The sequence below is a fragment of the Gouania willdenowi genome, chromosome 22 (genome assembly GCF_900634775.1).
Source record: "Gouania willdenowi chromosome 22, fGouWil2.1, whole genome shotgun sequence".
Taxonomy (NCBI): domain Eukaryota; kingdom Metazoa; phylum Chordata; class Actinopteri; order Blenniiformes; family Gobiesocidae; genus Gouania; species Gouania willdenowi.
Genome location: NC_041065.1, coordinates 24614212 through 24638713, shown reverse-complemented (window position 1 = coordinate 24638713; position 24502 = coordinate 24614212). Strand labels below are relative to the sequence as shown.

General features: G+C 35.9%; 1 protein-coding gene across 1 annotated transcript in view; it reads right to left on the bottom strand.

Annotated features, from left to right (window-relative positions):
* Positions 1-21490, bottom strand: part of LOC114456343 (RAS guanyl-releasing protein 1-like) — a 29300-nt gene extending 7810 nt beyond the window's left edge. Inside the window, exons 1-10 of the mRNA XM_028438040.1 lie at positions 21197-21490; positions 19979-20151; positions 11080-11185; positions 8230-8292; positions 8022-8153; positions 3544-3697; positions 3213-3386; positions 2435-2551; positions 1386-1661; positions 904-984 (exon numbers count right to left, since the gene is read on the bottom strand). Of these exons, the coding sequence (XP_028293841.1) occupies positions 904-984; positions 1386-1661; positions 2435-2551; positions 3213-3386; positions 3544-3697; positions 8022-8153; positions 8230-8292; positions 11080-11185; positions 19979-20151; positions 21197-21330 (1410 nt within the window). The 5' untranslated portion in view covers positions 21331-21490. The remainder of the gene's footprint in view (positions 1-903; positions 985-1385; positions 1662-2434; positions 2552-3212; positions 3387-3543; positions 3698-8021; positions 8154-8229; positions 8293-11079; positions 11186-19978; positions 20152-21196) is intronic.
* Between the last annotated feature and the right edge of the window lie 3012 nt (positions 21491-24502).

The following is a 24502-nucleotide window of genomic DNA, read 5'->3' as shown; positions in this document are numbered from 1 at the left end:
TACAATTTATTTCATCTTTGCAAGAAGAAGTAAATGGTAACTAATTCTAATTCAAGTGCAAAGATCAAAAACAAGTTTAACTTTTGCTTCTGCAACAGATTCTGATTCTGTTAAGTTCTTCAGTTCTTAAAAAAAGTAACCACGTATATCTATAAAAGTGCCCAGTATGTTTTATGAAAATAAAATGTAATCAATTTCCAAACAAAAATGCATTGAGGAGTGAGGTAGTTCAACAAGGTCTGACGTGGTTCACTGACACCTAGTGACTGGGGGTTTATGTGCTACGCATATGTTAGCGCAATTAAAGAGTTTTTTCATTAAAAAACATGATCTAAAAAAATCAATTTTGGACATTTTTTGGAAGGATACGATTATTGCGCGGTGAAATATTGCGATATATCGCTGCATCGATTTTTTTCTTACACCCTTACAAAAAACCAAGCCATTTTGAACAATTTCATGTAACTTTCTTTGTGCTAACAATTTGAATTTAAGGCGGGCTACAATGACTGGACACTAGCTGTAATAGTACAGTTCCATTTTTCTTCCCCTCTTTCTCTCTTTTTTTCATTAGCCTTGACTCCAGTCTGATAGAGCAGCTTGAGCATTAAAAATGCCTGATTTGATAAACACTGAAACTTAAAGCCTAAAACTTGTGGAAAGCTTTGCAACAATAGCTGAAGCTGTTAGAGTGGTAATGGGACTGGATTCCGATAGTTACTAATGTTAATAAAATTAGTGTAACAGCATTTTTGTTACTACTGTGTCTGTGTAAAAACCAGAAGGAAAACAATAATCAGAACATAAATCAGTTGGTTCAATGAATGTCAAGACATATTTTTAATTAAAGCTGGTAAATATAATCACTTTTAGCGTCTACATTAAAGAAAAGAAAAAACTCACAGGTGCTTTACAGTTCTTGGGTTCTCGAGCGTAAGACAACTCGTAAATTTCATCCTCGGTGTAGTAAAGATCCAAGGACAGCTGAATGGAAAAAGACATAAGAAAAGCCATTAGTGGATGGATGTAAAGACGAGAAGACAACTTCATCTGTGTCAAGATTTCACCTTGAAATGCAGTTGGATGAGAGCAAATGAAGATTGCAGGGATACCATTATCCCTTCATGTGCAATCTGTCATTCAATATATGATTAAAACACCACGCGCTAACTACACGGACAATGCAGCAGCTTGAACTTGCTCTCTATCACTTTGGGTTTCATCACCCACACACTCATAGATCATAAACCCTCATCACACCCACACGAGTGTAGACAATCCACACTCTTCAACATGGTCATTTGCATCTCTGCGTGCATTTAATAAAACTCGTGGAATTACATAAGGCTTCATGACAGGTTTCAAATTGATGAGGTTTGCTATACCGTCAGGAGATGAACCAGGTCTTTGTTGGCCTCCAGCCTGGGGGGGATCTCCTGGAGTTGGATCAGCTCGTTGATATGGGTGTAGAGAGCCTGGAGCTTCTGGACGTTCACCTTGTTGTCCTCCACGTAGTCCGACATGGCCTCGTTGACTGAAATCAGGTCTTTGAGGTGGACGCCGAGGATGGGGATTTTGAAGCCTATGCGCTTGTTATAGGCTTGTCTGTAGTTGTCAAAGTTTCTGCAGGATGACAGCAGGTCAGTCATCTCATTTAGTACCTGTGGAAAGGAAAAGAATACTTTAAACCAGGGGTCACCAACCTTTCTGAAACTGCGAGCTACTTCAAACGTACTGAATAATCCAAAGGGCTAACGGTTTGATATACATCTCTTACATACTAAATTTTCACGGTTTCACTTTAATTAAAGGGTAAGATAATAAGGAAAACTAGCAGCAACTTAAAACAGTAGGAAACGTATCAACATGCAACACTTTTTTTTTTTGTTAATTCATTAAATTGTTTCATTTTAATTAGATTTCATAAGAAACCTTTATGTTCCTATTTTACGAGCCATTTACCAACTTTTTAACTAATCTTAAAACATGTAACATTTGGACAATTTAACTACTTTGTAATATTTTTACAAAAATCCACTTTGCAATTTTTTAAAACACAAACAAAATCCTATCTGCAACACTTAAACTCATTTTTCCCAATGTTTCATTCAAAATAAACATTTAAAGATGGTTAATTTAATACAAAAACTTCCGCAGCGGTATGTAACTCTACTAAGGCTCTGACAACTGGTCTATTTATATTCTAGTTTTCAATGTTGTCACGAATGTATCTAACTTCTATTCACGTACGTCCTATGACAGTTTGCGTACCCCTGGTGGTACCCGTACCCCACTTTGGGTACCTAGGCATTAGACTAAATGTTAGAGCTTTTACATGTAATACTAAAACCAAAAAAATATACTATTTTTACAAACCCAAGTGTGCATTTTGTGAGAAAAATCAAAGAAATGTAATGAATGAAAACACGTTTACCTTAGTAACCTCACTTGGTACGTGTGAGGTGGTGTCTTTCAATCTGGAGATGGAGCTGTGACACAGACCTCCAACCACTGCCATTAGTGTGTTGTAGTTGTGCATGAGGTGTAGACGCTAATGGGGAAAAAAGTGGTGGAAAAAAAACAACACGTATGAAAACCAACCCAGGGTAACAAACACGCACAATTAAATTTGTTCCATATATTCCTGGTTCTAAAATCCACAACACTGAGATTATACAATATAGGGCACTTTTCTTAATTTTCCTACAATGATCTGATGTATTTCTTTCTTTCTGAAGGTTTTCCATTTCTCTCTTTTTTAGTTAAAGATGTTGGCCGTTACTGGAGCATTATGGTGTGAAATCTGTTGCCACCCCATGGGGTTTTTCAGGTTGACAGCAGTGGAAAAGCAGCAGAGTTGTGCATTAGAGTGACAGTGCAAAAGGTCCTTCAGAGAAGAAGACGGGGCTGCCGGAGCAGCTTCCTGAAATAATGTGTCACTTCTCAGAAAGCTTTGACTGGCAGTAACCTCAACAAACAAACATTAATACATCAAATGTATTATATAGTGTGATGGTTGTTTCCATGACTGTGTATCCAATGTGGAAAAATTGTAAGTTGTTTGTGCAGAGTGCGACCATATTCTCACACAGTCAGTGCGTAGATGAGGGGAGTTAACGTGCAAGCAAACAGGAAATGTGGTGAATATTTCGGGAAACTGAAAGTATAAAAAGTGATACATGAGGAAGGGGGGGGGCTTTGTGAACCGCTACCTGTGCCACGTGGATAAACTTAGTGAAAACCTCAGCTCTCAGCTGAGCCGTCGGCCGACTCAAAACCATTAGCTGAACCCACTGGGAGATACCATTGCACAGTGCGATGGAACGCTCCATTACAGGGATGTCCTTCATGCAACAGCTGCGAATGTACTTCTGATAGTCTCCAAACTGAAAAAAAAAAAAAAAAGAAAAAGGAGAAAGCAGAAATGAGTGTTGAAGAGAATCTGCAAAGCACTCTTCACAGGAAGCGAGTGCTGAAGGTAGAAAAGGAGTGAAACGCGTGAAGAGAAACGCACGGCCTTGAAAGATACACGTGTGCACTCACCGATATCCTGCAGAAGGACTTAAACTCCAGGAAGGTCAGATGCTCCGCCAATTCAAAAGGCTCCAAGTGATCGAAGAGAAGAGAGACTTTTCTCTTTTTACTGCTGTTAGCTTTAATCTTCTGGCTGGCTTTCCACGACCAGTCCCTCTCATTTCTAAAAAAAAAAGAAACGCACCACAAACAAACCAACTCAAAAGAGATGTAAAGAGAACACAAGTTTATAAGAAGCATTAAATGTTTTCATTCCTTTCTTTTCAGAGAGTCAAAAATATTCAAATAATAATCTTATGTTATTATTACTACTTGCATTAAACCAGGGGTGTCAAACTCATTTTTGCTCAGGGATTACATACAGTGCAGTTTGAGCTAGAGCTGGGCAATATAGACCAAAAATTACAGGTGTCCCGATCCAATATCGATATCCGATATCAGATTAAAATTTCCAAATTTTTTAATTTTTTTTTTTCCAATTAATTTTTTTATTTATTGTATTCAATTATAGAATACTGTAGATATTATGTTGAAGGTTAAAATTCATGTAACCAATTGGTTAATAATAAATGGGTCCGTTTTTTCATACCTATTGATCTTTGTTTGAGTAACATCACTTGATGAAGCCTTTTCTAACATTCCACACGACACAATTAAAAAAAAAAACAACTAATAAAAGTATGTATGATTTATGCTGAAATCGGATCAATATCGGTATCGGCCGGTATGCAAGGCAGCAATATCGGTATTAGAAGTGTGACGATATCTCAATACGGTGATATATCGCAATATTTTTTCGCACAAACGATTATCGATATGCTCGCGCTAGGTATAACCTTTTCGGCTTTTTCACTAAAATGTGCAGGTAGGTCTTCACAGGAATTTTGTCACTGTTTGTTGAAGGAACCAATAAATTGTTTACTGGAATATTACACTATAATGATGTCACTGGTAAGAAAGGCCCTATTTTTTGTTTACAGAAATCACTATTGAAGATACTTATTCGTTTACATTGGTATGTAGACACTTATTTACAGAAATGTTGCACTAAAATAGTCACTGTTCATAGGACACTTTTTCTATTTATTGCCTTTCAGAGATATAAAATAAAAATTGTATTTTTTCACTTAATCTTTTTTTTTTATTATGTCATAGATTATCGTAGATTGATTTCTGACCAATATATCGATAATCGCAGTATCGCCATATCGTGAGATAATCGTTATCGTGAGCGGTGTATTGCGTATCGTATCGTGAGGTACCCAGAGGTTCCCACCCCTAAACAGTATCATATCGGAAATTTTCTGATGCAAAATGCCACACAGGCACATTTCTTAACAGCTGCGCAATATGTGCCACTTTTGGCTTTTTCCTCTTATAAAGGGACAGCACGTGTGAGTGAGTTCTGTACTTTGGCTTGTTTAGGGGAAGGTCTGAGACGCACTCAGAAATCCATCTAACTGTCCTTTTCATGGTGTTCTGAGAAGTAATAAAAGCAGCAACTCCTAAAATGCTTGATACAAAATAAGCTGAGAAAATATGTAATCGATATATGCCGATATTGTAATTGTCTATAATGCCAAAATGGAAAACTCGATATATCTATATATCATCCAGCCATAGTTTGAACTCAAGTGGGTTGCAGATTAGTTAGAAATAAAGTGCAATTTTAACACTAATGTGCCCTAGTTTTCATTTCCATGTATAACTGATATACACCGTTTAAAGGCAATAAGTGACGGATATCAGTCCTTGCAAGATCAATACTTAAAAAATCCTTGATTTTGTGTCCAATTTGTTGGAATTTAGAAATGGTTTGGAGAGAAAATGCTTAGAATTCAGAAAAATGTAGTTATTTCCACAATTTGCAATAAAATAAGAGTGCAGTAGTGTGATATAGGCACAAAAGCTCCTGTGTCATTTTATCAAATTTGTGTATTTGGAGGAGTAAATATAGTTACAATTTAAATATTTGGTCATTTTTGCAATGATTCTGGTTTTCTTTGTCATTTTGACTTTTTTCCTGCCAAATTGAATTATCCAAAGGGCCGGATTGGGCCCCCAGGCCTCGAGTTTGACATATGAATTACACACTAGTTAAACTGTTCAGCCTGCTACAACCGGGACTTGCACCCTGGACTCCTGGGTACAACTCAACCACGTTATACCTATTCAACTGAGGAGCGTAGCTGGTGAAAACTAAGTTTATATACATTTATAGTCTAAAGTGTATTTATTTATTGAACATCCTGACAAAGCTGCAGCTGTGTTGTAGGTCCTGGTGTGATATCAGGATATGCTTCCTTCTCACTACACTTGGGCAAGGCAGTTCTCATAACAATAGCAGACAAAACAACAATAACAGAGGACAGGGTGTGCTGCTCTCACGGTCCAAAAGCCAAAAATAGACGACAACAAGGTTATATCACGGAATGATTATGGTTTAGTCACTGAAGTAATTATGTTTTAAAAATGCCAAACCAAAAATGTGAAAATGTCAAATTATAGCCAATTATTTTAACTCCGGGTGTGCGGAAGTTAAAAGTTTGAAGATATGATCTCTGTGCCGAGTTATTCTGAGCATGTGTCGGTTTTGTGGTTTATTAGTCGTTTACTGAAGTTTCGAAAAGGACTTTTACTAAATGTGTATGCCTGATTGGCTCTCTGTGTGGTACTCTGTGCTTGATTAATGACTGGTCAAAGCAGTATCCTGCATTCCAGCTCCAACTTTCTGTGAAAACCAACAGGACATACCAGTATGGGTTTATGGTTAAACGTTTGAATGGAAGTCAAGGATAGCTTCACATTTTATGTAATGATTTCCTCTTAAAATGCAATTTACACTCAACTTTTTCTTTTTTCTATTTACATGTATAACAACTGGCTTATTTGAACGCATTATTTAACGTTCGTGAGCCTATTATGACGTGGATTTTTGCAGAGGCAATTTTTCGCCAAATTATTATAAGAACTTTCCCTAAATTCACCAAATAAGGGAGTTTTAAGTTTAGATCCTGCAGGGACTAATTTACTCGCATACTTTACCACTTATATGTGTAAGTGCAAACCAGGGCACATTAATGTTGAATTTGCTCAGTTTTCCACCAACGATCTGTGGCTCACTTAAGCTCAAATTGCTCCGTATTTTGCCCCGAACAAAAATTAGTCATCCTGCCCAAACAAAGGCAGGATGACTAAAAATATGCTGAAACTGAAAAAAAACAAAAAACAAAAAGGCTCTTGAGGGCTAAATCCAATCAGAACTAAATGTGTTATTTCTTTTTAATCAACGGCAGGCTAGGGTGATAACTACTAGGGTGGTCCATCAAAAAAGTTTCAGAACCTCGATTAGAACCCTGCATTAGGTTTTGGTATCAAGAAGATGATTTAAAAAGAAATTTGGAAGAAAGGCAATGTTTTAGTGGATGCACCCACTGTACAAAGTTTCCTGGAGATTGACTTATTATAGATACAAAACATTATAGAAAATGAAGGTTCAGAGATTCCACCAAAGCGTTGTGATGCAAAAATGAAGCAGATAATGAAGGGAAGCAGATCAACAATTTTGTCACCAATAGCCCGATACGTTTCTTTGAAACTCTGAATCTGCAGCACAATTTTTCAAAGGGATCCTCCACTGTTTTTACAAATGTGGCCTAAAACCTTTGAAATGTCCTTATTAGAATGGACTAAAAGGGGCTAATCACGTCACCAATGATGCCATTTCAACATGGCGGCGCACAGGGTAAAGTAGTCCCAGTTTTAAAAGTCAATAAAACAAATATGGTGCAAAATAATGTGTTTCGTTAGGCATATATCTTCTAATAAGGACATTTCAAAGGTTTAAGGCCACATTTTTAAAAACAGTGGAGGATCCCTTTAAGAATTCCTCAAGCATATGTATGCCAACAAAGCCATATGCAAGTTTCAGTTCGTTTTTGCAGAACAAAACCACAAATCATTCCAATAAGTTATTTTTTATTTGGGTTGCTATGTTATAGTATGGAGCAATTTTCAAGTGTCTTGTGCAACCTCTAAATACAAAATCACTTGCATAAAATTTGGAAGTTTTGGAATCAAATGCAAGGTTCTAATGTACAGAATCTATCTATCTATATATATATATATATATATATATATATATATATATATATATATATATATATATATATATATATATATAAAAATGATAACACTAGGTAATAATTGTAGATCCAATTCCTCTAGTCCTCTAGATTTTGTACAGATTGAGCTGACAACTATTTATGAATTCATATCACTGAAACAGAGAGAAAAAAAAAAAAATCAAGACTTTTAAACCTAATTAGCAAACAAAGTTTATCCTATTACCAGAACAGCCATGAAGTGATTTTTGTCTCGATCGTGACTTGATTTGAGTAACTTCTAATGACTGCCTGGTGTAAACAAGTGAGAGCAGTGTAGGCCTCTTGTCTCAGTTGGCCAGCTGGTCAGAGATTAACACTTACATCCATTTGGTTTCAAGAAGGGAGCAAAGATGCTCCTGTCCTTGCTCTCTGATGAGATCCCGGAACTCGTCCAGGCTGTCTGACAAGCTGTGGTGCAATCGGAACATCATCCAGAACTCCTGAATCCAATGTCTGAAGGTCAGGGATGAAACAAATGTGAGTGAGAGTGAACACAAAGTGACGTTGATGGTGTTGGTGTGACAGTCACCTGATGAGGTAGCATATCCTCTGGCACTCTGTGGGCTGCTCCCTGTCCATTGCTGCTTTAAACGTAAGAGGCTTCGTTAAGGAGAAGATTAAAAGTGGTTTATTAACATCAGAGATGTAAAGAGTTTTGAACCAAAGTCAGCTTTATTGTCAAATCCACTACATGTACAAGACATTACTGTTCCCTCCGCCCCAAACATTTACAAACACAACAATGTAGATTATATTAATCATAAACACAGGACAACAACCACACAAGTATAAACAATATTCACTGTAAGAGCGCAGACATGAATATGAAAATAAATATATATCTATAAATATAACTATGATATATTACAGTAGTGCAGAGCAGTCTGATGCTGCATAAATTGATATATCCTACTCATGTAATGTATGTGAACTTGTACACAAGTACAAGTACAAGTAAGTCACACATAAAATACTCAAGTAAAAAGTCCCACATGTTTATTTTTGGTAATACATCTTGCCACGGTTCCTTTGCATACAGTAAACATCTCACGTAAAAACATAAAAGGGAAGAGATCAAATCTTGCACAACTGGAACTTAATTTATTTTCCACAAAGGCATGTGTATAAAATAAAATAAAAATTCAAAATGTACAATTCTTTTTAAAAAAATAAAAAACACCAATGCATTCAGCTCAAAATAAATAAAAATCGAAACCTGTGCCATGTAGGTGCCAACATAATAGGTAGAAACCCCAACATGAACCATAGAAAGTGGCTAAATGTTGATCAGAAATAACACGAGTAAGAACACATGGATTATGTTCAATGTGACATGAAACCGAAATAAAAAGTAATCACAGAAATAATAATTTACTCAGTAATTGTTGGGTGTAAAAATGTAATGAATTTCTTTATTTCTTTTAAAACCTACTTGAGTACAAGTTAAAGGTAGGGTAGGATGATTTTGAATGTAGCCTCCCCGACGGCTCCGCCTTTACCCCCCTTGCCCCTCCCCTCTGTGCTCCGTCTCACTCACATGCGTGCGCACAGCTGCTGCAGAAGAGGAGCTCAGTTCATCGCTTGTATTGTGTAGAAACTCTGTTGTCTCATGTCTCATTCAGCAGTAAGTAAACAATAAACTTTACCATCATACATGTTAAAAAACATGACCAAAAACTGTTTTAACTCTGTCAGCGGTGACGCGCTATCAGTGTGAGCTTGTGCATATGAGGGATTGAGAACGAGCAGGGAGACAGGGAGACGTGATTGGTTAAAAAAACGGTTTGTTTTTTTAACCAATAGTCGAAGTTATTACAGATTTACAGCTGCTACAGATGATGGATTTTCTTCGTTTATTTTTCAGAGTATAAAAGATCTTAATTTCTGTCAGGACATAAAGAAAATTTCAACCAAAAACTTAAAAAGTGTATCTGGAGAAAATGCCAACCCTATCTTTAAATGACCAATTTAGAAATATACTCAAAAAAGTACAAGTCCTAATAAAAGCAGCTCAATTAAAGTAACTGAGTACTTTCACCTCTGATTAACGTGAATCATTTCCAATTTATTTCTCAAACATTCCTTGATCTTTGACACTGTTTAAAACAAGTTGTTTCCGAGTGAATAACAAGCATATGGTTATCCTTACTGCACACACCTCTCCCCCAACAAACAACTCATTAATAAAAAATTTAAAAAAAATCTACAACTAAACTAAAAGGCAAACACAAGTGACATTTGGTAATGTGGGAGGAGGCGAGTGCATGAGGCAAAACTCTGATGAGCATCACCGAGTGAATCATCTGGCATAAAGAGGTAGCTGAAAAACAACATGCACAAAGAAAACACACAATCAATGCCTCTGCCGCTGCAGAACAACTGTCTGTGTGCATTGTTTGGTGGCGGCGAGATGCTGAATGTGTTTCAATCTGTGCTGTCAGGCCACAAGGGATTTTTTCACGTGACGACCAAACACAAAAAAACACTTTTCTGTAAATTTTAAAAGATTTATTAGCCTACTAACAGTATGGCTCCTGATTGACAGGAAATAGCTTGAAGTGATACAAATAAAAAAAAAGGCTGATTACGTCACCAGCAGCAGCAGAAGAAGAAGAAGAACTACCCACGCAATCCTAGGGCCAGACTGTGAGAAAAGGTTGTTAATGGCCCCAAAGTCTCTTTCCTGATCCGAACCCACACACTGAATAAATTTAATGCTCTTATTTCTTTTCGGGTTTTGGATTTGAAAGAGTTAAAAATACCAAAGTGTCCCTTCAGCAGAGTGGTGGGTGATGTGGGTTTCCAGCAGCAGCAGAGACCTCTTTAAATAGTCCAGGGTCAGTCTTTATATATAGTTGAAGAGGACATGTATGTCAAAGAGGTAGAGGTAATTAACACCTGAAACCACAAGGCTGCTCGACGGAGAGAAGCGCTCCTTTGAGGGGACTTTGTGACGCCACTGAAGCAGCATGAATAAAAGCAGAGATTATGGGCCATCCACTCAAATCTCATAACATGACAATAACCCATGGCTTTTTAAAAACTGGAATGTAGCCAAAACACAAAACAGTGATGCATTCAACAGGTTTTAATGCATTCCAAGCAAGACTCGCAAACTGTGTGTGATGCTCAAGACAGACAGGATGAGCCGACAAAAACTGCCACTTGCCGATCATGTTTTACACCAACAGTTACAGGCTGCATTGTGTGCCAAGTGCAAGCTTGACCATGCGTTGCTGTTGACAACCAAAGGAAAGCAGCACAAGGCTGAGCTACCAATTTGATCCCTTGTGTGCTAAAGTGTGCATTGTTTGAATGGCGCGGCCCCTTTTTCAATGCAGAAGAGAGCCGTTTGTGTGACATATCACAGAAAGGATATAGCATGATGAGTTTGTCCAGCAGATCATTGGAGGAAATGAGCAGACGGTGCATGGTCAGGGTGATGTTTAACAGGTGGTGGCTCCCACGAACGCACCCGTCTGCGTCTGCAACACAAGAGGAGAAATCGTTGTTGTGTGTGTGTGAATTTTGTTGAAAAAACACTATCAGGAAGAATATGTCTTTATTGTTGTATCTTAAGTTGTTGCAAACAAATTCCACATGTAAGTCAGATACAACACAATCTTCCTTCAAAATATCATAAAGTTAAGATCTATTAGGGTTGGAAAAATATTCAAGATTCAAAGCGTTTTGTTGTCATGTAAGGAAACTTTGCTGTCCACACTGAATACCACAAATATTAATAACAAAGAAAAGAAAAGTATAATAATAGTAATGATAATAATTTAAAGTCATTTCGAAAATATATATAATACATGTGCATACAGTAACTGTAGGTACTGTACATACAGTAACTGTAGATACTGTACATACAGTAACTATTCATTTGGGATATATTACAATTTTCTATTCTGACATTATGTCTGCATATTCATTATAGCTACATGCACTACATGTAGCGTACTGCAATTTCATGCAATAAATGTCAGCCCGACTGACCTACTTGTGATGTGCGTTGTTTTTTGGAACTCTGACTCATATTCTTCCTAGAATTGTATGATTCAAGAAAATGCTGTAATTTAAAGTGGGATAAACGTTTCTAATCGCAATACCTAATTCATCAGAATGGCAATATAAATAAAACTGGCAACCAAGTGCTGTGATACAATAAAATCGGAACAAAAGAATATCGTCCCTGTTTTAGAATCTATCTCTGTATCTTCTATAAAAAATTCTCCTGTTTCTGGTCCTTATAACTGCTATCCTGGCTTACCGTACGCTAGTCTGGATATATCATGGAAAACCTCGTGAGGCATGCACACACATGCCTGCAGGCTACCTCAATTTAAAAAAACTTTCAAACAATCAAAAATACATGACAAACAGTGAAACAACCAAAAGAAAAAATAGGAAAAAAACATGTTTGTGAAGGACAAGCGACGTCCATAACAAAGAAAACACCATAAGACAAGGATTTTAAAGCATTGCCAGGGAATTTATTCACTTAGTGAAAAACATTGATGGATAAAAGCTGAATTCATGTCAAAACTAGGCCTAGGTAATATATCGAGATTTAAGATACAGCATATCAAGGTTTTTATTTTGACGATATAGAAAATTACACCTGGCTAAAACTATATGTTTTTTTTATTTATTTTATAGCTTATTTTGTATTAAAATACGTGTTTTAGGAGTCGCTGGTTTTGCTAATTCTCAGAACAGCATGTAAAGCCATTCGATAGATTTCTGAGGGTGTTCTAACCCAGACCTTCCCCTAAACAAGCCACACTACAGAACTCACTCACACTTGCTGTCCCTTAAAAGAGAAAAAGCCAAAAGTGGCACATAATGTGCCTCTGTTTGTTTATAAATGTGTCTGTGTGGCATTCTGCATCAGCACATTTTACCCAGAATTGCCTTTCAGTAAGACTTTATCAAGTTAAAAATATTAAGATTGTATATTTCCATTTTGGGAAATATGTTCTATATTTAATCATTTTGGTCTATATCGCCCAGTCCCAGTCAAAAGTCTAAAAGTTACTCAGCCTAAGCACAGACTCCCGCTGGCAAAGACAGACTGGTTTCAAAATATTATGTTGTGTTCATTTTGGAGAAACTCAAACTAAAAAAACAATCATTATCAATTTGCTGAATAAAAAAAATATGGATACAGAAAATAGAATATTTGCTGAATTTCTTGACTTCTCTTTTGAGTAACACCTCACAGCATCTTCAATATTGTAAAGTATCATTAAAATATCCAATATAAAAAAACTTCCCTGATGTGTTACAATTTAAAAAATGCAAATAGTCTTTGGAAATGTAAGAATTGCTTTATAATCGTCAAAAATAACATTTTAATTAATCAATTAGTGATTTATTTCTTTTTCATCCCAAACAGAAGCTTACGTTCAAAAACTAGACCTTCATTTACCCATTGCTAACCATTTGGACTATAGGAGATAAATAGGCACAAAAGGTGAATCTCTGCTGTCAAAACCAGAGTAAGTGACTAAATACAGTGGAAGATAAATAGCAGCCAAAGATTTGATCTAAAATAAATGAATAAATAAATTAAATTAAATGAAAGTGCTTTCAAAAACGCCCAATTTCGCATGTATCAAAAGCTGCAGATGGCATGACAAACACTTGAACTTTCGTTGTAGGTTAATGTCGGAACTCTTCTCAAACCAGATTTGACAGCCATTAATCCACAAACGACAGCAGAAATGACTTTCAACGATGGTGGACATTCAACATGGTTTTTTAACTCTCAAACGTGGATCAGGATCCAGATCTTGACCAAACTGTATCTCGTGATAGACTTTAGTGGAATGACGATACCCTATTGATATAACCCGACATCAATCCACCAAATTTGAATGAAATTAAAACTTATTTAAACTGTATAGGAATTTTTGAAAGTCGTAAATGGGCTTTCCAATGTTAACTTCAAAAAATCGCTGAGTCAGCAATCTGAATCGGATCCGGTGTCACGCACCGAGTTCACCTCCGTACTGAGATTATAACCCTAAACATAATTTAATAAACAAATAAAACACGTGCCTGTTCAAAAATAAACAAAAATTATTACTATTATTATTTATTTTTTTTAAGCAAAAATTAATTTTTCGCATTCGCATATACAATCTCAGTATGAGGTGAACTCAGTACATGACACCAGATCATGTTTGGTCAGATGTTGCATGTCATAGCCGTACATCATCGCCATAGAAATTTTGCTAAAGATAAGAAATTTTGCAATTTTTGATATTTTTTTGTGACCTTGATCTTGAACCTGCCTTCACCAAAATTAAATGGTCTCATCTGTGCCCAAAAACCAATTCACAAATAAAAATTGAAGTGAATTCGTCAAAAATTGAGGACACTATCATGTACACAACAAACAGACACACAAACATACAAACATGACAACCAATATATCTAACTTTAATTATTCATACAGAAAAGGTGAACAATAATAAGCCTCGACATTCAGATTAAAGTTTGGTGGAGGTGCAGATCTGGGAGTTTATTTACCAAACATTGACTTTTGGCAGACAAGTAGCAATAAATACAAAAAGATCAATGGTGTGTGTACAAAACACATAACTATTATTAACAGATGACATTGCGGTGGCTAATGTGGCACTCTATGGACGGATAGACATTGCTGTTAAATATAAAGCTGCAAATCATTCTAAATTTAAAGCTACATTTTTGTAAAACTACTTTTGTATGCACATACAGTACATTTGGTAAAAAAAAAAAAAGATTTGGAAAATGTTAAGATAGGCTTTATATCAGTTTAATCAAAAGTATAAACTTTGATATGATAAAACTCTGCATTGAGTCGACTGTGAATGAGTAAGAATATGTAACACTTCTAGTAACTGGCAAATACATGTAGGAAAAAGCTGTGGTTTAAAAACTGTAGGGCATATACTGTATGCTTAATAAACAGTGAAGTGTTGGGTTACACAGAAAAAAGCATGAAGACAGATTTATTTTCCCCTGGTTGTTAGATGTCTGTGGTTTGCGTGTCTCACTACCTATTTTTCTACCTTTTTTTATTGCATGTATCCGGCTTCCTCTCTTCATGACCACAACACTTAATTTTCACTGGCACGCTGAGACTCACACAAAGGGAGAGGATTTTTTTTTTTTTTACTTATTTTTGCCAAAATAGGATTGTTTATAAGGGGAAATTGTCACTTTTTGGTCAAAATTTGAACATATATGGCAGTAATCTTCTCCAAAACATCAAATGACTGAAACTGGGGGTGAATTAGTGGTTGACGTAAAGAGAAACAGCTGTGAATCGCACCTTTGACTAAATGCTTTTTACCCTTTGTGACATTTCATGAAATGTCCATCTTGCTGTGCTAAAAACAGAAGCTATGGTCTTGTTTTGCCTTAAAGCTCAACCAGTATCTCAACACCATCAAGGACATCAGGCGTCTGAGGGCTCTGTTTTAAACACAATCACCTTGGAAATACCTTGGACGCCATGGTAACGTGTTTTCTAATCTTTGTTATCTGTAAGCAACTTGCCACTCCTGCTGCAGCTGACTAATCTGGCCTTCATATCCTGCATGGGCTGTGTTTGTGTTTGGAACTTGCAGGCAGCTCCATCTAAACCAAATGAACGTTGACGAAAGAGTCACGCGAACAATGGGAACAATGGATGGTTTTCACCATACGGTTGCATTAAGACAAACATGAAGTTAACCATTAAAAAGGCTTTTGTTGCTTAGAAAGATTCAATCCCGTGATGTTACAGATGTGAATAAGAGTCAGACAGCACAACAGGACGTCAGAACTCTCCATCAGGTAAACAGTTGCTTCATCCTTCTTTCTTCACAACTTTCCAACCACTAACCCTCCCAGTGCAGGGGTAATTACTAAAGGAAATCCCCTCCGGACTGTTTGTTAGTGGCTGGAAAATGAGGAAAGCTGCCACCCCAACACACTAGATCTTCACAACAGCAGAAGGTAATAAACACTGCAGCAGCTGGATCACTTCTAAGGTTATCTCAGCCACTCATCACGCAGCAATTCCAACATTGTTTTCCCTTGTTTTGAAGTCAGCGATCAGATTGGATGGTGCTTTTGTTTTACTGGGATCAACTTCAACAGTAGGAATTGGGATTAACTGTTGTTTCCATTAGCAAAACTCTTCATAACAACTTGGACCCATAGAGAACTATTACACGGATTATATTGAAATGTAATTTATTCCTCGCATCTCAATATTTCCAATTATGGGAATAAAAATACGGAATGAGACGCACACACACAAAAATAATTTAAAAATAAGTAAACTACTGCACTATTATCCTATTATTATTATTATTATTATTATTATTATTATTATTATTATTATTATTATTATCTTGTTATATTATTTTATTTAGTTTTGCACATATTAGTCTTTAACTACTGTTTATATTGATGTTTATATTTTTTTCTAGCTGATTGTTATCATTTAATGTTACATTGTTAGAGAAAGCACAGTTCACTAAGTCAAATTCCTCGTGTGTATAACATACATTACATGGCCAATAAAGTTGATTATAAAACTAAAAAAAAAAAGAGCATATGCAAAATAACTCACAAACAAGTTTAAAGTACATAAAAATCTCGAATAGACCAGTGGTTCCCAAACTGGGGTACTTGAACACCTCTCAGGAGGTACACAGAAACATCTGACAATTATTTTTTAACATTATAAATTTTTTTTTTTTTTTTACATGCACACAGACTTTTTTGTCATCCATCAATAATAATTGGTGAGACAACTCTTTAAAATACACCAAAAGGTGATGTTCAAAATATAAAATGAGCAAAACATCAGAAATAAATTAATAAAGTACATGAGCTAAGGGGTACTTGTGATAAGAAATAATAGCTAAGGGGTACATGGGGCAATACAGTTTGGGAAACACTGGTTTAGACTAAACAACCTATTTTTATTTACAACTTTAAAAAAAAAAACATTTCAAACTCATATTTGAGTCACGACTTGTTATAGTTGCATAAGCTTTGTTCATAGAAATCAAACACTTATACAGTAGGTCTCTAATCGGTTTTCAGGTTGTTAAATCACTGATGTTTACGTGATGGAACCAACCCAGCCCACAGCAGACTGAAAAAACCAAAGATAACAAACATCCCAATACTATTAAAAATTCAGATTCCAGAAGAATGGCTTTGAAGCGGAAATAATGACACATTGAATGAGTTCGAAAGGAGAAAATAATAGCATTTTTATTCTTAACTGAAGTAAAATGTCATAGATGATTTTAGCTCTGTTTGAGTGCAATCAATGAATGTGGGGAATTGGGAAAGTGTTTCTTTTGTATTTCCTCAGAATTTGGTCTTCTTTAAAGCTGTTAGCCAAAATCATTTTCTATTAAATGAAAACAATGTTTATGTCTTATAGATCAATGAATGAAACACAATTTACTCCAAAAAGAATAAAAAAAGGTCAAATTTGTTGCATGAAAGTTGTTTTTTTTTTTTTTTATCTCCACTGTAAAAACTCTCTTATTGACATTTTTTTTGCATTTTTGTGTCGTATAGAAGTTTTTTTCCTTCATTCTTCCCGGTATTCCCCGTAATATCAGAATAAAGTAAAAACACTTCTATGCACCCTTCTCCGTGACTCCACATCCCACAATGCAATGCGGCAAAATGTCAACAAACTTTCAATTGCAAGTTTCACGTTTTCTATCGTTTTTTTGAGCGATTTATCTTCGATTTATTGATCATTGAGGCCCATGATATGAATTTATCGATAACAACTTTAGTGTCCTGCAGCTTTGTTTTTTCTCTCAATATTATGAAGCAGTGTGAGAAAAGGGGTGATATTCTCTGTGTCTTCTGGTTATCAGCTGCTTCCTTGTACATGTAGTAAGTAAGTAAGTAAGCTCAGATAGGCTGATTTATACATTATTGGACCTTGATCTACATTAACAGTGGTTATCAAACTTTTTTGGCTCAAGTACCCCCTTTCTCTTATTTCTGAATCCCCCTTATGTCCGACTACAAAATTTTACTCAGAATTTTATGACAAAACAACTACAGCATAATGATGGAATGAATAAGTGATAACACACATTTTAAATAACCTCATTTTGTAAATAAGTGGAATGAAACAGTATCTAGAGGCTCCTGAATTGATTTATTTCTATAGTTTTATCATTTCTATCATGACTTATGACTTATGGTATTATTTTGCATATTTTGTTGTTGTTTGTCTATTCTTTTTATTATATGGTACATTTTTCTGCTATTTTGTGTGATTTTGTTGTCATTTTTGTGTGTTTTTGGTATTTTTTGAATTATTCTCTCTCAGTGTGTGTGTATTTGGTGTCGTTTTGGTTGTTTCTTATGCCGTTTTGTTTGTTTCTCTGTTATTTTGTAGTGATCTTGTGTATTTTTCTCTCATTTAGTGTGTCTTTGATGTCGTTTTGTGTGTTGCTGGTAATATTAAGTATTTTTCTCTCTCGGTGTGCGTGTTTTTGGTGTCATTTTGTGTATTTTGTTGTTGTTTGTATGTTCTTTTTATTAGTCAGTATATTTTTCTCATTATTTGTGTGTTTTTGTTGTTCTATTTTTGAGTTGCTGGTAATATTCAGTGTGATTATCATTTTTAACTAAAAATAAACATTATAAAACCCCACATTTTTAATGCTTTCATTTGTTAATTTTCCTCAAGTACCCCCTGTCGCGCCATCGCGCATCCCTAGGGGTACACGTACCATCATTTTAGAAACCTGATCTAGAATATTTAACCTAGGAAACAGGTGATTACATTTAATCAAAGGAATCTACTCACAGATGAGTAAATAGTTTTGGATCAGTCACGTGTAACTTGTCTTCCACAGTTCAGTCAGAAAAGCAATGATGTCAACAGCTATTGATCTACACCTTATAGCGCTCTGCATTTCAAAGGCTGGTCAGCATCTGAGAGGGACTGTTTGGGAATCTGACCTTTCAGCGCAGGCAGGATAGAAGCTGCCTTCAGGTAATCCTTCAAATGGCTCTTACGTGCACACACACATTGGAAAAAAAAAAAAAAAAAAGGGTCGCAGCCCTGTCAGACCTTAGGGGTTCATCTGTGATGTGCAGAACTGGGGCTCCATTTTATCTACAGAGGCTGCTCCAGCTATCAATACACTCCTATTGACGAGTGTTCATGTAATAACTCCTAAAGAGGATTATCAGTGTATGAATCAGCACAGGAAATCTGTTCATTTCTGAACCCTTCATTGTCTTTGTGGCTCATAAATATGAAGAGTGTTGGCTGTTATTAGCGACTGCTTCTGTCTCTCCTTTGGTAAATGTAGTTATGGGATGTCATTTTATGTGCTGCCCATTGTAACACTTCTCCATTGCTCTTGCTGCATTTGCGTATCCAGGCAACGGCGATTTGAAAGCTTCTCTTTCACAGACGCAATCACCATAACTCTGAGAGCACTCCAGGCAACTTGATGGAGCCAATGGTCTTTACTTGATTGATCCAACAACAGCATACATAACCACTATTCCACCTTTTTAAATTCAAATAAATCTTTAAGCTACACCTAGAACAGGGGTGTCAAACTCATTAGTTCAGGGGCCAAATGCACAGCAGTTTAATCTCAAGTAGGCCAAAGATTCTATGCAGGAAAACGAGTAATTTCAACATTGTTGTGCCCTATAGTTTTCACTTTTACATATACATAACAACAAAAATTGTAAGAAACCGACAATATCCAAGCAATAGGTGATAAATATGAGTCCCAATTGGATCTTCACTTTAAATTTCCTAGATTTTGTGACCAATTTCTATTTAATTAAGGGAGATATGTCATATTTTGAGGAACATTTAAGGATTTTGTAAGAATTTTAAGTTTTTCAACTGCAATCATGCTATATAAGCACCGGGAAAACTGCGAGCCCCTGCAAATATTGTTAATTCCATTTACACAATGATTGTTGTTTTCTCTGTCATTTTCTCCAGTGGGCCAAATTGGATGCTTCAAAGGACCAGATTTGGTCCCCAGGCCATGAGTTTGACACATGTGACCTACAATATTACACTATACACATGCTGCACTACTAATCAGTGTTTTTTAAACTTGCAAAAACAATAGTGATCGTATCCTTGTTTGGTTTAGATCAAACATGTTCAAACATTTATGCAGAAAAGTGCTCAAGAAAGACTTTCAGAAAATCAACATCATAATGAAATTCTGGACTAAATATAATAGAAATCAGCACCGACTTACTGAAAGTGTTCAGACAAGCCTGGATAAGCTCCTCCCAGTTTGCTCCTTTGGCGAGGGGTCCCAGAAACATCCCTGGTTTGCCTGTGGGGGTGTGTGAGGTGTGTTTGTGAAATCGGTGAGGCCGGCCAGGAGGAGAAATCCGAGGCCTGGAGGGGCATCCTGTTGTCGTTCCACTTAAAAAAAACACAGATATATTAGATGGAGGAAATCCTTTGTTGTTATTCATTGATTCAACAACAACAACAACAAAAAAAAAAAAGATGCACGCACAACAAATGTTCAATAAACTCCTCAAGAATATTGATGCCTAAATAAGTATAAAATAAGGAATTAGTGGTTCTTCAACTGGGAGGTCTGTGGAATTATATATATATTCAAGTAGTATCATTACAAAAGTGAATAACTGCATACAGGGACCAATGCACCAATAAAACAAACATACTTTACATGTACAGTATACACTGGACACAATACACTTCTGCAGCGATATGCAGTGCGATGGCTCTCAATGACTATAAAATCATACAAAAAAGTATTTGAATTTAATTTGAAACAAATGTGCACATATTATGTTTAATGATAACACATTAAAACGTTTTATGCAATTTGCAGTAAATTGTGTGTCTGATGTGAGGATTATAAAAAGGGTCCTTGAAAAATGTTCTCCCCAGTAAAGAGTCCCTGGATCCAAAAAGTTTAAGAACCCCTGAAATAAGTGATCCAAAAAGATCTTTCAAATTGTCAAAATACAAATACTGTACTTCCACCAATGAATATGGTTAGTTAGTCCATCTACAATTTACATCATTGAAAATTTTTTTTAAAAAAAAATCTGTTTTAGAAATACATAAAAGGAGTTGAATAATAGCACAGATCCAACCCCAAATCCTGATATATTTGGAAAACTACTTTTTTCCCCTAATAATGAAACATGGATTCACTAATATGTTGAGCACCTCCCTGTGATTAGACTATTGTTGTTCCCATTTCCTTCTTTAAAAGGAAGGAAATGCCTGTTGATTACGTAAAACCTACTTTTAAACTATGAAGTAAAAAAAAAAAAAAAAAAACAGCTTCACGCATGCCAAAGTGTGGTAAAACGTACTTAACATGTGGGGGAAAAAATGGTTTATGACTTTAAAAAAAAGAGCCTTCCTGCATAACTCCAATAGCTAAGAATAAGCAACACTACAAATCCACAAGTTTGATCCGACTTACGCGTCATCTTTCCCCTTTTCATCTGCTGTTATCCTCTCGTTTTGGTTTTCTTTGGATTGGCATCCCATGGCGAGGTACTGGGCGACGAGCGGCTGAACTAAGCTGTCCATCTGCGTCCTTTTTGCTGGGAGCATTTCATCGCTCAGCTCCTCGCCTCGCTGCGCCTCCGCGCTCTCAGCAGCATTATGAGCCCAGTCCTCAACCAGTGGTACACAATTAACATTCACACCGCCTGTGAGAGTGGGCGGCCCCGCGCAGTTGTCACTCACACACACACACACACACACACACACACACACACACACACACACACACGCACACACACGCACACACACACACACACACACACACACACACACACACACACACACACACACACACACACACACACACACACAGGGCTCTGTGCCTCAGTAGTCATAAGGATTTGCGTCAAAAGTCGTGATCCTACAAGATTTGCACTTTCCCCTCCAACTTTTATTCAATTTAAAGGAGGTGGTCAACGAAATCTCGCGAGAATTATTCCATCTTTAGCATTGTAGTTTTAAAGTTTATTTACCAGAGTGTTTATCAAAGAAGGGAATGTAAAGAGATTATTATGCTATATATATATATATATATATATATATATATATATATATATATATATATATATATATATATAATGTTAAATGTTCTTAAAGTTTGAATTGAATAAGTGTAGATTACATTTCATAGGAATATAAATATACAATTGTATATACAGTAAACATGTATTTTTAATTATTTCTTAACAAAATTTTCTTTTAAATACTTAAATAATTCTTTTTTTAATACTGAAAATTATGGAAAAACAAAAACAAAACAAAAAATAGGAAAAGTAAAATAATTATTTATTCTTAAGTGATGATTCATTTCATTTATTTTTTTATTTTTATTTTTTCGAGCAGGGAAAAGAAAACAAAAAAAAAATAAACAAAAGGAACAAAAAAATTTGTGTACAAGGAAACTCCCAACAGAGAAAAAACAATTTGAGATGTTCAAAATATCAGATACTAAGAGATACTATCTCATAATTATGAGATAGTATCTCTTAATTATGAGATGCTATCTCATTATGACTTAGTATCTTATATTCAGGGCCCTATTGTAATGCACCGTTTTTATTATTGTTTTTATTATTATAGAGGAAAGATCGCATTTTTGAGGGCTGAAACACAAAAACTTGTGAAAGCAAAAAAAATTATATTTTGGTGGAATTGCACATGTGAATGGAAAAATGACTGAATAGCTTCCCCTTGAAAATTGTATTGGCTCCCAGCTTGGACTGATGACATCATCACTGTAGAGAGTGATGATGTCAGAATTCAGTGTACTGAAGAACTATTACTTCAGTACACTGAGGATTTCCCTGATCTGGGTAAGTAATGCTTTTTTCTTTCTACCACAACAGGGTTCTCACCAGGAATTTTTCACAGCTGGTAGTTATTAAGATTTTGCCAAAAAAAATTTGTTATGGTTAAACCCAACCGTCATTCATAGTCATAGCGCCACCTATTGGCAAAAGGAAATCATAGGCATTATATTTGCACAGAACATTGCAGGAAAGTTTGTGATACAATCCTTAAAAATGGACAGCTACGTCTCAACACTTTAAAATTTCTGCCACACCCCGACATGCAACATACCTCAATGTGCGCCACGTCCCGACATGCAACATACCTCAATGTGCGCCACGTCCCGACATGCGTGTGGTTGCGAGGGCCCGTTTAACGCTGCTTGCAGCTTTAATTATTTATTATTCTTCATTGTTCCTAGTTTTTTGGTGTTGTTTTTTTTTTTTTATTGATGGAAATGGGCTGCCATAGAAAGTTCCTTGTGCATAAAGGAGTCGCCAATAGGATAGGAAACAGTCCAATCGACTTATGAAAGGTTGTCCCAAAAAACAACAATTAACTTTGCTAAAACAGTTCAGTATGCTGAACCAGTCCTAACTGATTACCAATATTTACCTTTTTTTATTGTCAGTATCTCTCCATGTGGTGAAAAATGTCCTGCAGACTAAGCTGTAGAGAAAAGATAGGCAAATTTTATCCCAGTGGGAGACACAAAAATGTGATTCTCTGATCTGAAGGGCCACATTATCAACATCCATGTCAGCATTTAGAATAATGACCAATCTGAGCATAATAAACGACATAAAGGGTTTTGGGTCTTTTGGTTATTGAATATTTTTGTTATTTTGTGTGTTTTTTATTTGTAATGTGGTTTTAGGAGTCATTTGTGTGTATTTTTGTTGTCTTTTTGTACATTTTTCTGTCATTTTGTATGTTTTTGGAGTCCTTATTGTGCATTTAATTTGGGGGCCACACAAAGTTAGACCAAGGGACGCATGTTGCCCCCGGGCCACCAGTTTCCCATTTTGGCTTTAGACTGTGTTAGCTGGTTTGCCCTCTTTCCAAAGGATATCCTGTTGCCACGTGTAAAAAAAACACAAAATGACATCGCATTGGGTCACCATTTCTTTCCATGGGCTTCTCTTTTGCCTTCATTAACATAAAATTTAAGAACAAATTGACAAATATTCCCAACACTTCTGAACTATACTGATGGTGCCATGTAACACAAAGGAACTCTTAATTTTGCTCATCTCTTAGTGGTCATAATGTTTTGTTGTTCAGTGTAACCAGTCCTCAGGTAAACTATACCATTTCCCCCACATGTGAAAGGAGTAGCTTCAATCAAAAAAAGGCATTATGATTGATCAGATCAAAGATTGGTTTTTAATTTTGTCATCTCTGATGTGAAATAATCTGAAAAATGTATGCTACTATTTTGTTTTGCTCAAATCTTTTGTTTTTCATGAAGCCCAGCAGGAAAGGGTGGTACTTCCCGTCAAAGATAACATTGGTTGTAGGTCAGATTAGGGATGAAGTCATTGTTGTTTATTTGTTTTCCCAGTCTTTCAGTCATTTTAAAATAGTAGTAAGTCACTTAATTAGACAGTCTTAATAGGCTAATAAAACAAAGCTCTTCTTTGGTGGTTGTGCTTCACGCCACGGTTTATAAAGTGTGGCTTTGAAGAATTTAAATTGAGTGGAAATTAGTTTATTAATCAGGTTATGTTTACAGTCGAGTTTGCAAATGTATAGCCACGTGCATGTAAATGTTAATCCAGCAAGTTCATTTTGTCTTCTTTTTTTAAAAAATATGTTACGGTTTCGTTTATTCAGACAGGTATTTTTCAGGCAATGTAATCTCCTGACATGTTTTGATTGTCAACTGCCAGTCTTCCTCAGAGGTGACTGCTTTGATGTAAATGGTAAA